Source organism: Oncorhynchus nerka, linkage group LG3 (assembly GCF_034236695.1).
Source record: "Oncorhynchus nerka isolate Pitt River linkage group LG3, Oner_Uvic_2.0, whole genome shotgun sequence".
In the NCBI taxonomy this organism is placed as follows: domain Eukaryota; kingdom Metazoa; phylum Chordata; class Actinopteri; order Salmoniformes; family Salmonidae; genus Oncorhynchus; species Oncorhynchus nerka.
In genome coordinates, this window is record NC_088398.1 from 62670879 (window position 1) to 62684688 (window position 13810).

General features: G+C 44.0%; 1 protein-coding gene across 1 annotated transcript in view; it reads left to right on the plus strand.

Moving 5' to 3' along the window:
* Positions 1 to 13810, plus strand: part of LOC115112060 (zinc finger MYM-type protein 2-like) — a 39635-nt gene that overhangs the window by 23495 nt on the left and 2330 nt on the right. The window contains 17 exon segments of the mRNA XM_029638767.2: positions 519 to 675; positions 1216 to 1331; positions 1988 to 2113; positions 2364 to 2514; positions 4259 to 4431; positions 4532 to 4697; positions 4781 to 4815; positions 4945 to 5077; positions 5195 to 5316; positions 5581 to 5728; positions 6181 to 6318; positions 7563 to 7663; positions 8032 to 8194; positions 8312 to 8466; positions 12678 to 12792; positions 13162 to 13407; positions 13547 to 13685. Coding sequence (XP_029494627.2) covers positions 519 to 675; positions 1216 to 1331; positions 1988 to 2113; positions 2364 to 2514; positions 4259 to 4431; positions 4532 to 4697; positions 4781 to 4815; positions 4945 to 5077; positions 5195 to 5316; positions 5581 to 5728; positions 6181 to 6318; positions 7563 to 7663; positions 8032 to 8194; positions 8312 to 8466; positions 12678 to 12792; positions 13162 to 13407; positions 13547 to 13685 — 2384 coding nt within the window.

Sequence of the window (13810 nt, forward strand, 5' to 3'; positions counted from 1 at the left end):
CTTCACCATGCTCAAAGGAATATTCTATATATATATATATATATATATATATATTTTTTTTATCCATCTACCAATAGGTGCCCTTTTTTGCAAGACATTGGAAAATCTCCCTGGTCTTTGTGGTTGAATCTGTGTTTGAAATTCACTGCTCGACCGAGGGACCTTACAGATAATTGTATGTCAAAAATCATGTTTAACACTATTATTTGAGTCGATGCAATTTATTATGTGGCTTGTTAAGTTAATTAGTACTTCTGAATGTATTTAGGCCATAACAAAAGGGTTGAATACTTATTGACTCATGACATTTCAGCTTTTCATTTTTGATTCATTTCTGAACATTTCCCCCCAAAATATTACACTTTGACATTATGGGGTATTGTATATAGGCCAGTGACCACAACATCTCAATTTAATCCATTTAAAATTCAGGCTTGAGCACAACAAAAACTGAAAAAATTTGAGGGGTATGAATACTTTCTGAAGGCAATGTATTTTGTATTCCCTTATTCCTCTAGCCCCACTCTAAGATGACAATGTGTACTGGCTGTAGTGCCATGGTCAGGTCTAGTGAAGTCACTCACTGCATCGGGGCCAGCGGCACCATGGAACCATACTGCTCCACAGCCTGCATGAACAAGACCAAGATCGCCAGCACCGCTACCACTGTCCTCGGTTAGTATTTGTTTATACCTCACCATCAGTGCATCACTGTCCTCAATTTTCACATTTTTACTTGGATTATAGTTTGACTTTCTGAATTGAACCCTGTCTCACACATTTACATTTTAGTAATTTAGCAAACACTCTTATCCAGAGCGACTTATAGGAGCAATTAGGGTTAAGTGCCTTGCTCAAAGGAACATTGACTGATTTTTCACCTCGTCTGCTCAGGGATTTGAACCAGCAACTTTTCAGTTGCTGGCCCAACGCTCTTAACCGCTAGGCTACATGCCACATATTAGTGCACTGCCACTCTCACTCTCCAGTGAGCCCACATCTTACGTCATTCACACTGACTGTTGGTGTGGTTTCTTTGATGTGTGGAATTTGGTAGTTGAAGTTGTATCATTTTCTTCTGTGTACATATGCGTTGGCGTGTGGGTGCAGTATAGCAAGTACAATTATAAAGGTGCTGGTACTTACAGTACCTACATTTGATCATACCGTGTGTAGGAAGGTTATGTGTCAAGGGGTGTTTTTGTTCCTTTGCAGACTCTGAGCCCACATGCCACTTCTGTAAGAAGACATCGTTACCTCAGTACCAGGCCACGCTGCTTGAGGGGAATGTCCTAAACTTCTGCAGCTCAACGTGTGTCACCAAGTTTCAGGTATGTACTGACTCCTTTCTTTTTTTAAATATCACCTTGTTAACCAGGACAAAACATTTGAATAAGAATTATAAAAGCCTACTGACAGTTAGGTTTCACGTTAGAAAGAACATGTCTAGCCTCCCGAGTGGCGCAGTGGTCTAAGGCACTTCATTGCAGTGCAAGCTGTGCCACAGAGATCCTGGTTGGAGTCCATATTGGCCCAGCGCCGTCTGGGTTAGGGGAGTGTTTGGCCGGGGGGGATGTTCTTGTCCCATCGCGCACTAGTGACTACTGTTTCGGGCCGGGCGCAATGCACGCTGACACGTTCTCCAGGTGTAATGCTGTTTCCTCTGACACATTGGTGTGGATGGCTTCCGGGTTAAGCAGGCATTGTGTCAAGCAGTGCAGCTTGTCGGGGTTGTGTTTCGGGGGATGCACGGCTCTCGAAATTCGCCTCTCCCAAGTCCGTACGATACGATAGTTGCAGCGATAGGACAAGACTACCAGTTGGATACCAGGAAATTGGGGAGAAAAAGGAGTAAATAAAAATAAGAAAGAACATGTCTTGTGCAGTGCAACTAAACAATTAAGAAGTCCCTCAGTTTCTGGTTACCTTATCTAGTTTCCTGCAGCTCAAGGAAATGTTTCTTTCTCTCTCTCTTCTTTCTCTTCAGAATGCAAACATTCAAACAGTAACCAATGGACAGACTCCCCTGTCTACAACGAACCACAACATCCAGCTCAAATGTAATTACTGTCGAGGAGCATTCAGCCTGAAGCCTGAAACCCTGGAGTGGGAGGTACATTCACTTTGTGGTCATGAACTTGGTTTATATAACACAATTATATTATATTTTTAGTTTTATTTTTTTGAACATTTTTTTTTAGAAAATTGAGCATTAAAGTTAATTGTACACCTTTTCTGTTGAAGTCTGTGAGTGTATATGCTCAACCTCTCCCTCTGTGTCCAGGATATATATCAAGTGGTCAAGCCTCAATTAAATATGCAGGAGCATTTAACATTGTGTGGGTATGTATTTTTCCCCCCAGGATAAAGTGTACCAGTTCTGCAGTAAGATATGTTGTGAGGACTACAAGAAGCTGCACTGCATCGTCACCTTCTGCGAGTACTGCCAGGAGGAGAAGACGCTCCACGAGACAGTCAAGTTTTCTGGGGTCAAGAGGCCCTTCTGCAGCGAAGGTCTGACAATGCCCTCACTCCCTAATCTGTGTCTTTGTCAGCTAGTCTGTTTTGATTGGGAGAGTGAGAGAACCCAGAGTGAATAATACTTGTCCTCATCCCATATTTCTCCATGTCCCTGACATGTTCTGCCACTAGCCGGTGCACTTTAGCCTAGTGCTGGACAATAGGTCGAAGGAATTCGAATCATTCTCATTTATGTTTTTTGCGTGATGTCCCAAATGCCTATATTACAAGAATCAAGTTTTGTTGTATTTTTCGTTTTATGTCCGCTTGTCTCCTTCTGTGCTGCACGCACCTTCCCATTTACACCATAGATCTGTATATAATGATGAGATGCACATGCTTCTGTCCTAACAATGGCAGTCGTCCCAAAGGCGGGAAGGCAAGCGACAAGATTAGGTCCAAAATTAGACCATAGAAACGCATTGGGCTTATTTTGGAAAGATTTTAGCGAGTGAAACATCTCGCTTTGCCTCTTCCTTTAGTTTACACAAACACACCAGGCTCCTCCCCCTGCCACTCACATCAACAAAGATGAGCGATCACTTCTTCCTCTCTGACAAAAGGTTTCAACTCGCTATTTGAGTTTTTGGTCCAACAGAATCGGTCATATGGAGACTGAAACACATTGAGACATTATTTTACTGTAATAGAGGAGAAGTTAACCTTTCTAATGATTCAAATTGAGCGCAGAGCAGACACTACTAAAACGGGAGTATCAATGAACATTGACTCTGGAAAAGGAATGCTAAGGTTGTCGCGCGTGGCATTGTGGTACCAAGTACTGCTAGCAGCATTTTAGCCGAAGACTGTTATACTAGCTGTCTAGTCTGTGTTTTACAAATTTGCAATAAGCATAAAGCACAATCATATATAGAATTGTCACTCATTCTCATTCTGAGAAATAAGGCAGGCCACTTGATTTCAACATCTGAACAAAGTGGACATGCTTACAGTTGGAAACGAACAGAAGGGTGTGTTCATAACCTTTCAACTGTACTACCCTGTTAGCTAGCAAACAGATCCAAGTTGGCTAAACTTGAAATAAAAAGATTAGATGGCTACTCACTAGCATGCGAGCTTGTGCTTGAGAGATTGTTTGAGATCTGGGTTAATTTTCTATAGCTTAATGCCTGCCAGAAGTGAATGTGCATTATGCATGGTTCTGGTTTAATTTGTAATAAAAATTGTATTTTAATGGACAGACTTGAAAGCCAGATCAGTGATTATTGCAAAAAAGCAGGTTGATCTATTTTGATAAAAATAATTACATTATTAGTACAAATCTGTCGTTCTGCCCCTGAACAAGGCAGTTAACCCACTGTTCCTAGGCCGTCATTGAAAATAAGAATTTGTTCTTAACTGACTTGCCTAGTTAAATAAAGGTTAAATAAAAAATGAGTGGGTCTTATGGTTGTGGAAGACTTATATTCAGCCTAGATATAACTTCACAAGACCTGAATTCATTAGATTATTGCTGACTGTTTTTAATGCAGTGGATTTGACCTTTAATTGTACAACAAAGCTTATTTAGAGAATCTTTTTCTTTTAAATGTGTATATATATATATATATATCGTGAATTGCCCAGAAGTTAGAAAAAAATCAAAGAGAAATGATTTTTAGGCCGTATTGCCCAGCCCTACTTTACCCAGACAACACATGAGTGTATACAGTATGTTTGTCACTTGAGCATTGACATCGTATAACCTGTAAACGTTGTTGTCCCTATTTCCCCTCAGGTTGTAAGCTGCTGTTCAAGCAGGACTTTGCCAAGCGGCTGGGTCTGAAGTGTGTGACCTGTAACTACTGCAGTCAGCTGTGTAAGAGAGGAGTGACCAGGCAGTTGGCTGGGGTGTCCAGGGACTTCTGCAGTGAAACCTGCGCCAAGAAGTTCCACGAGTGGTACTACAAGGTCAGAGCTCGTACCTAAATCGGTCTCACTATGAAAAATCATATTTCTCAAAATTGTGCATCCAGGATGTGATTTGTGTGTTTCCTGTTATGTCCACCAGGCTGCGCGTTGTGACTGCTGTAAGGTACAAGGGAACCTGACTGAGTCGGTGCAGTGGAGAGCAGAGATGAAGCACTTCTGTGACCAGCAGTGTCTCCTCCGCTTTTACTGCCAGCAGAACGAACCAAACCTGGCAACACAGAAGGGCCCAGAGAACACCAGACTTGGTACTAATTTGTGTGCATTTAGACTTTTTGAAAACAAGTGCATCTGTGTGGTTGACTTACTGAACCATGTTTTCTATTGACAGGATTTGGAATACAAACTGAGGCAACCAACATTGCGGTGAGGGAAAAGTACTTAATGTTACAACCCTATAATCGTTACAGCACAGCTGACTGTAAGGTAAGGAATATCATTGTCCTTCTTTAACAAGTATCATCTGTTATCCTTGTATCATCTGTTATCTCCTAGATGTTGAGTCAGCCGTACACAGGTGGAGGGATCCTAAAGGATGTGAAGAATAAAGCTGTACTCTGCAAGCCTCTCACTATGACCAAGGCCACCTACTGCAAACCACATATGCAGAGCAAGCTCCTACAGACAGGTAGACACCTCAATATTACTGTTTGGGAAATCGAAGGTCAAACTGTGCGGCACATTATGTCTCTCACGAAGTAGTATGTCCATGGTTTGACCTTTTAATCTGTGTGTCTGTCTCCAGATGAGGATGACTGGGTGAAGAGGGAGTACATTCCCGTGCCCATCCCTGTACCTGTGTTCATCCCAGTCCCCATGAACCTCTACGCCCAGATCACACCCATTCCCATCACACTACCTGTCCCGGTAAGAAACACCCTGGGCTCCATGGAACCAATGGAATAGTCCCAAAAGTACAAATCCGGAATAATTTTATGCAGAAGTGTGTCTGATGATTAGAACTCTATTGCTGTTCACATCTTGAAACTCTGTGATTTGGTATTTTGTAAATATGAGGACAACCATGGATAAGGTGGAGTGGATATTTATTCTCGAATGAGTCTTTCCAGTATTTAACACAAAAACAGTCTCTAACCAGCCAGTGGTCCCTGTCTCTCCCTCCTACCCCAGGTTCCAGTGCCAGTGTTCCTGCCCACCACACTGCAGGGCACAGAGCAGATTGTCCAGACCATCAACAAGCTGAAGGCCAAAGTCCCCACTGACCCCCATGAGGCTGACCTCTCCATGGCTGAGATGATTGCAGAGGACCAGAAGCCAGGTACACACACACACAGAAAGAAAGCCGGGTACCGACTTAATATATTCCATTTAGCAAACTCTGCGACTTAGAATAATGTGTGAACACATTTTGCTTATGGGTGGTCCCAGGAATCAAATCAACTACCCTGGCGTTACAAGCACCATGCTCTACCAACTGAGCTACAAAGGACTTCACATCCACAGTTCCAAAAGTGCAAACTCAAAACTAAATCAAGCGTGACTCAAATACTTTTAAGCGTGTCCAATGATTAGAACTCTATTGCTGTTCACATCCTGAAACTCTGTGATTGGTATTTTGTTATATGAGGACATGAAACAAACCATGGCGCTTCTTTATCCATGGCTACTGGTATGCATCTTTGTCTAGCTGACTGGGATGCACTTCTCTGCCTCATCACTGCAAGCTGCCACAGATGAAATGTTGGTTGTTGTGTTGTGTGACTGTTTCAGATGTGAAGGTGAAGAGGGAGCGAGGAGAAGGAGAGGCCAGGTCCAGCAGCAGCAGCTCCAGTAAGAGCAGCTCTGAATCGGAGGCTGAGGAGGAGAAGTATGAACCAGATCTGGACCTGGAGAACGACTTTCCTCAAGGTACGACTACTGAGCAGCATTTGACCACCCTGACACTGTGAGACACTTTCTAGTCCTATCCTCTATTGTGGAAAATGATATTATTTGACTGCTCTCTGTCTCTCAGTACAGTGGAGAGGTGCTAAACAATATCACCATGTGACATGGGTGTTTAAAACAAAAATATTATGGCATATCAGACGAAGGGATTTATTTAGGTGTATTTATAATCAGAAGTGCATTCAGAAGGTCAGGTGTAGAATTACATTAAAATACCTAGATAATACAATAATAATATAATAAACAACCTTGCTAATACATGAATACAATAAATAATCTAGCTAATACAGGAGTACAATAATAATACAATAAATAATCTAGCCAATACAGGAATAAAATAATACAATAAAGAACCTAGCTAATACAGGATTAGAATAAAGAACCTAGCTAATACAGGACTAGAATGAAGAACCTAGCTAATACAGGAATACAATAAAGAACCTAACTAATACAGGACTAGAATAAAGAACCTAGCTAATACAGGAATACAATGAAGAACCGAGCTAATACAGGACAACAATAATACAATAAGGAACCGAGCTAATACAGGAATACAATAAAGAACCGAGCTAATACAGGAATACAATAAAGAACCTAGCTAATACAGGAATACAATAAATAATCTAGCTAATACAGGAATACAATAAGGAACCTAGCTGATACAGGAATACAATAATACAATAAGGAACCTAGCTAATACAGGAATACAATAAAGAACCTAGCTGATACAGGAATACAATAAAGAACCTAGCTAATACAGGAATACAATAAAGAACCTAGCTGATACAGGAATACAATAAAGACCCTAGCTAATACAGGAAGACAATAATAATACAATAGAGAACCTAGCTAATACAGGAATACAATAATAATACAACTAAGAACCTGGCTAACTGAGCCCGTGACCAGCAGCTCTGGACTACGTGTTCATTAGAGAGAAGGTAGTTATGTAGCAACAGCTGTTTGATGATTCAATTCACCCGCACCCCTTCTAGTAAAGGCCATTGCTAATTCACTCATTCACCTCCCTCTCCATCTGTCTGGCTTGCTTTGGCACAGCACAGTTCGGTCCAGATTGGTTCAGCTCAGTCCGGCTCACTTTAGCTCTGCCTACCTCTGTCGAACTCCAGTCTGGTGGGCTTTGAATTGGCTCATCCCTTACCTGTGTCCGTTTGTCCTGTCTGTCTGTCCTGTTTTATCCCCAGACCCTTTTCCTACACTCGAGAGCCTGGACGTGGATATGGGGTTCACCCTGCCCCCTCTCCTGGCTGAGGAGAAGGATGAGGTACCCAGAGCCAGGAGACAGGTACACTACTCTAACCACCCTGACCCCTTTCATCTACCTAACCTTTCATTTCGCTCCAGTTGGAAGCAGAAGTGTGCCCAACGATTAGAACTCTATTGCTGTTCACAACCTGCCCAGGGACTGCAGTTGAAAATGAGCCGGCTGGTTAAAACCGGCACTTTTACTGAAATGTTGATTAATGTCCACTGTCCCTGTAAAAATAAACTCTGTGATTGTTATTTTTCACATGAGAACATGAAATAATAAACCATGAATGATGTTCTTGTGAAGATAAACATATAAAATGGTGGATTGGATAAGATCTCCCACACGAAGGCTTCCACCGAGACATTATTAGTCTCATTCATAGGGCTGTGTGCTTGTTTCAGGGACATAAGAGGCGAGCTGTAGAGGGAGACCCCTCTCCCCCTATGACAGAGAGGCGCTCGCTACCCCTGAGGTCTCACTACGGGGTCAACGCCTGGAAACGGTGGGCGCTGACCTCGACTGACCAATCAGGTGACGCTAAAGGGAAAGACAGCCTCAAGCAGGGTGAGTAAGCTCCGCCCACAGAAACTATTATCATACAGCACTTGGAACCACTGGACATTCTGTATGAAAGGTGCTATATAATTAAATTGGTAAGAGATTATAATTATTTGTCCTCAGAATCTCCACCGGCCCGGTCGAAGAGTAACCTGCTCTCTCTAAAAGCGTCAGAGCTCAGCCTGGCCTTGTCCCGATTCGTCCGCGATGTACGGCGGCCCAACGGAGAGCGCTATGCCCCTGACAGCATCCTCTACCTCTGCCTGGGCATCCAGCAGGTCAGTCACCTCCCTGTTTAGTTTCCCCTACTCGGTCACCTTCTGTAGCCTGGTTCCATTTCAGTTTTCAGCCCTTTGCTCCTCCCCCATCAGACAGTGTTCACAGATCTGACAGATATTACTCACAGATACTACTATACGTTTTATTTATTTTTTCTTCTCCACCTTTATTTAACCAGCTAGGCAAGTTGAGAACAAGTTCTCATTTACAACTGCGACCTGGCCAAGATAAAGCAAAGCAGTTCGACACGTATAACAACAGAGTTACACATGGAGTAAAACAAACATACAGTCAATAATACAGTAGAAAAATAAGTCTATGTACAATGTGAGCAAATTAGGTGAGATAAGGGAGGTAAAGGCAATAAATAGGCCATGGTGGCGAAGTAAATACAATATAGCAATTAAAACACTGGAATGGTAGATTTGACAGTAGATGAGTGTGCAAAGTAGAAATACTGGGGTGCAAAGGAGGAAAATAAATAAATACAGTAGGGGAAGAGGTAGTTGTTTGGGCTATTTATAGATGGGCTATGTACAGGTGCAGTGATCTGTGAGATGCTCTGACAGCTGGTGCTTAAAGCTAGTGAGGGAGATAAGTGTTTCCAGTTTCAGAGATTTTTGTAGTTCGTTCCAGTCATTGGCAGCAGAGAACTGTAAGGAGAGGCGACCAAAGGACGAATTGGCTTTGGGGGTGACAAGTGAAATAGGAAGCCAATTCTAGATTTAACTTTGGATTGGAGATGTTTTATGTGAGTCTGGAAGGAGAGTTTACAGTCTAACCAGAACCGTCCAGAGTAGTGATGCTGGATGGGCGGGCAGGTGCAGGCAGCGATCAGTTGATGAGCATGCATTTAGTTTTACTTGTATTTAAGAGCAGTTGGAGGCCACGGAAGGAGAGTTGAATGGCATTGAAGCTCGTCTGGAGGGTTGTTAACACAGTGTCCAAAGAAGGGTCAGAAGTATACAGAATGGTGTCGTCTGTGTAGAGGTGGATCAGAGACTCACCAGCAGCAAGAGCGACATCATTGATACATACAGAGAAGAGAGTCAGCCCAAGAATTGAACCCTGTGGCACCCCAATTTGACACACTGAGCTCTGACTGATAAGTAGTTGGTGAACCAGGCGAGGCAATCATTTGAGAAACCAAGGCTGTTGAGTCTGCCGATGAGGATGTGGTGATTGACACGAGTCGAATGCCATGGCCAGGTCAATGAATATGACTGCACAGTATTGTTTCTTATTGATGGCGGTTAAGATATCGTTTAGAACCTTGAGCGTGGCTGAGGTGCACCCATGACCAGCTCTGAAACCAGATTGCAAAGCAGAGAAGGTACGGTGGGATTCGAAATGGTCAGTGATCTGTTTGTTAATTTGGCTTTTGAAGACCTTAGAAAGGCAGGGTAGGATAGATATAGGTCTGTAGCAGTTTGGGTCAAGAGTGGCCTCCCCCTTTGAAGAGGGGGATGACCGCAGCTGCTTTCCAATCTTTGGGAATCTCAGACAACACGAAAGAGAGGTTGAACAGGCTAGTAATAGGGGTTGCAACAATAGATAATTTTTAGAAAGAAAGGGCCCAGATTGTCTAGCCTGGCAGATTTGTGGGGGTCCAGATTTTGCAGCTCTTTCAGAACATCAGCTAACTGGATTTGGGAGAAGGAGAAATGGGGAAGGCTTGGGCGAGTTGCTGTGGGGGGTGCAGTGCTGTTGACCGGGGTAGGGGTGGCCAAGTGGAAAGCATGGCCAGCCGTAGAAAAATTATTGAAATTCTCAATTATAGTGGATTTATCGGTGGTGACAGAGTTTCCTATCCTAAGTGCAGTGGGTAGCTCCATGGACTTATTCTCCATGGACTTTACAATGTCCCAGAACTTTTTTGAGTTTGTGTTTCAGGAAGCAAATTTCTGCTTGAATAAGCTAGCCTTGGCTTTTCTAACTGCCTGTGTATATTGGTTTCTAACTTCCCTAAAAAGTTGCATTTCATGGGGGCTGTTTGATGCTAATGCAGAACGCCACAGGATGTTTTTGTGTTGGTTAAGGGCAGTCAGGTCTGGAGAGAACCAAGGGCTATATCTGTTCCTGGTTCTACATTTCTTGAATGGGGCATGCTTATTTAAGATGGTGAGGAAGGCTTTTTTTTTTATTTAAATTTACCCCCCATTTTCTCCCCAATTTCGTGATATCCAATTGTTTTTTAGTAGCTACTATCTTGTCTCAACGCTACAACACCCGTACGGGCTCGGGAGAGACGAAGGTTGAAAGTCATGCGTCCTCCGATACATAACCCAACCAAGCCGCACTGCTTCTTAACACAGCGAGCATCCAACCCGGAAGCCAGCCGCACCAATGTGTCGGAGGAAACACCGTGCACCTGGCAACCTTGGTTAGCGCACACTGTGCCCGGCCCGCCACAGGAGTCGCTGGTGCGCGATGAGACAAGGATATCCCTACCGGCCAAACCCTCCCTAACCCGGACGACGCTAGGCCAATTCTGCGTCGCCCCACGGACCTCCCGGTCGCGGCCAGTTACGACAGAGCCTGGGCGTGATCCCAGAGTCTCTGGTGGCACAGCTAGCGCTGCAGTACAGCGCCCTTAACCACTGCACCACCCGGGAGGCCCGCAAGGAAGGCATTTAAAAAAATAAAAATAACCAGGCATACTGACGGGATGAGATCGATATTAGATTAGAAAAGCCTGCTCGCTGAAGTGTTTCAAGGAGCGTTTGATTGTGATGAGTGGAGATCGTTTGACCGCTGACCCATTACGGATGCAGGCAATGAGGCAGTGATCGCTGAGATCTTGGTTTAAAACAGCAGAGGTGTATTTAGAGGGCAAGTTGGTTAGGATGAGGGTGCCTGTGTTTACGGCTTTGGGGTTGTACCTGGTAGGTTCATTGATAATTTGTGTGAGATTGAGGGCATCAAGCTTAGATTGTAGGATGGCCGGGGTGTTAAGCATGTCACAGTTTAGGTCACCTAGCAGCACGAGCTCTGAAGATAGATGGGGGGGAAATCAGTTCACATATGGTATCCAGAGCACAGCTGGGGGCAGAGGGTGGTCTATAGCAGGCGGCAATGGTGAGAGACTTGTTTTTAGAGAGGTGTATTTTTAAAAGTAGAAGTTCAAATTGTTTGGGTACAGACCTGGATAGAAGGACAGAACTCTGCAGGCTATCTCTGCAGTAGATTGCAACACCGCCCCCTTTGGCCGTTCTATCTTGTCTGAAAATGTTGTAGTTAGGGATGGAGATTTCAGAGTTTTGGTGGTCTTCCCAAGCCAGGATTCAGACACGGCTAAGACATCCGGGTTGGCAGAGTGTGCTAAAGCAGTGAATAAAACGAACTTAGGGAGGAGGCTTCTAATGTTAACATGCATGAAACCAAGGCTTTTACGGTTACAGAAGTCATCAAAAGAGAGCGCCTGGGGAATAGGAGTGGAGCTAGGCACTGCAGAGCCTGGACTCCCCACTACATCGCCAGAGGAACAGAGGAGGAGTAGGATAAGGGTACGGCTAAAAGCCATGAGAATTGGATGTCTAGGACGTCCGGAGCAAAGAGTAAAAGGAGCAGGTTTCTGGGGGCGATAAAATAGATTCAAGTTATAGTGTACAGACAAAGGTATGGTTGGATGTGAATACAGTGGAGGTAAACCTAGGCATTGAGTGATGATGAAAGAGATATTGTCTCTTAATTCATATTCATTGACTGAATAGTTGCAAGGGATCAGAATGGCTCCAGGCCCCCCTATATCTCTCTCTCTCTGCAGTCATGAAAGGAGAGGGCTGTTGTAGCCACAGGCAGCGCTAGGTGTTTGTGACGAGATGCAGGGTTGGGACTGGGAGTCAGTCAGGCTGGCTGATGATGTCATAGTTTCATAGGGCTGCAGTTATGATTGATGGAAGAGGCCTTGGTTCTGAATGATGCATTTACAGTGTAACCATGGCGATGTGGCATGCGGGTTCTCATTCTCATCAGACAAGCGTTGCTTTATTTGGAAGAGACACATCTATTTCTCACTACTCTCCTTTCATATTTTTTAAGACGTGTCCAATGATTAGAACTTTTGCTGTTCACATCCTGAAACATGGTGTTGACTATTTATAATTTGAGGACACCATCTATATTCTTCACAATCTCATAACCAGGTCTAAGTTTGGCTTTCCACAAGATTTTCCCCTAGTCCAGTTATTCTCTGTTTGTTTGTCTGTAGCATCTGCAGGCCAAAGGCAGGAAAGATGAACTGTTCAGTGACCCGTGTTTCGAGCCGTTTGGAGAGGAGCTCAACAAGGTCCTCAAAGACTGGCAGCCCAGCGTGATGCCAGATGGTAAATAAATACACTTACACTTTATCACTGCTCAATTCACATCTATCAACTGAATTATCTTCAGCACACACTCCATCTATGCTCTTTACGGTAAGGTTTTAGACCTGGAAGTGTTTGTTTTTAACTGCAACTCCGTAGTAGACCTACCCGCAGTGTCCAATGATTAGAACTATTTTTGCTGTTCACATTCTGAAACAATAGTGATTGCACTATATTTATGATATGAGGACACTGTAGACATGATCTGTCTAAAACCACATTAATTTGTAACAGCTTTTGTTTGGATCAGTGTTTGTGTTAATGTTATGTCCAGAGGGACTGTATTATGATCAGTGTTGTTAACAGTTATCGGTCTGTCTATACCCCCAGGCGCTCGGTGGGGCTGTGTGGAGGAGCAGTGCCTGTGGAGCTGTAAGCTGCTGGGGGAGCAGAGTCCTGCAGCATTGCTGCGCTCCCTGGTCTATCTCAACACCAAGTACTTTGGCCTGCGCACCGTGGAGCAGCATCTGTGCCTTTCCTTTAGTAACGTCTACGGGCCAGACCACACAGACCCAGCCACACAGGAAACCACTGTCTGCATCCGAGTCCCCTCCATCTCCTCACCGGACCACCCCTGTGAGTCTGACCACTAAGACACACTTACACACACACACTATTGTGGTGAAGTGCATCTTTTTATCAGCATTTCTTTAGATGTGCCTATTTTTGTGCCAGGGCTCCTGTCATGTTGTTAATCCTCCCTGTCTGTGAGTAGTACAAACAGGGTCCAGGAAGAGGAAACGTAAAGAGGACAGTGACCCGGCCTACGAGCCAGATGACGGCTCAGGAAGCTCCAGCCACTGTCCAGTCAAGAAGCACGAGGGCAGACTCTACGAGCTCTACCGTTCCAAGTGGTGTGTCCCTTTTCTCTTCTATGACCTCGACTTTCTCAAGTGGTCAATTTACCTTACTACATTGTGGTCATTTATGTGTTGAATGTCAGGGACCACTGCACAGCAAATATGCAGGTTAGTGTTTT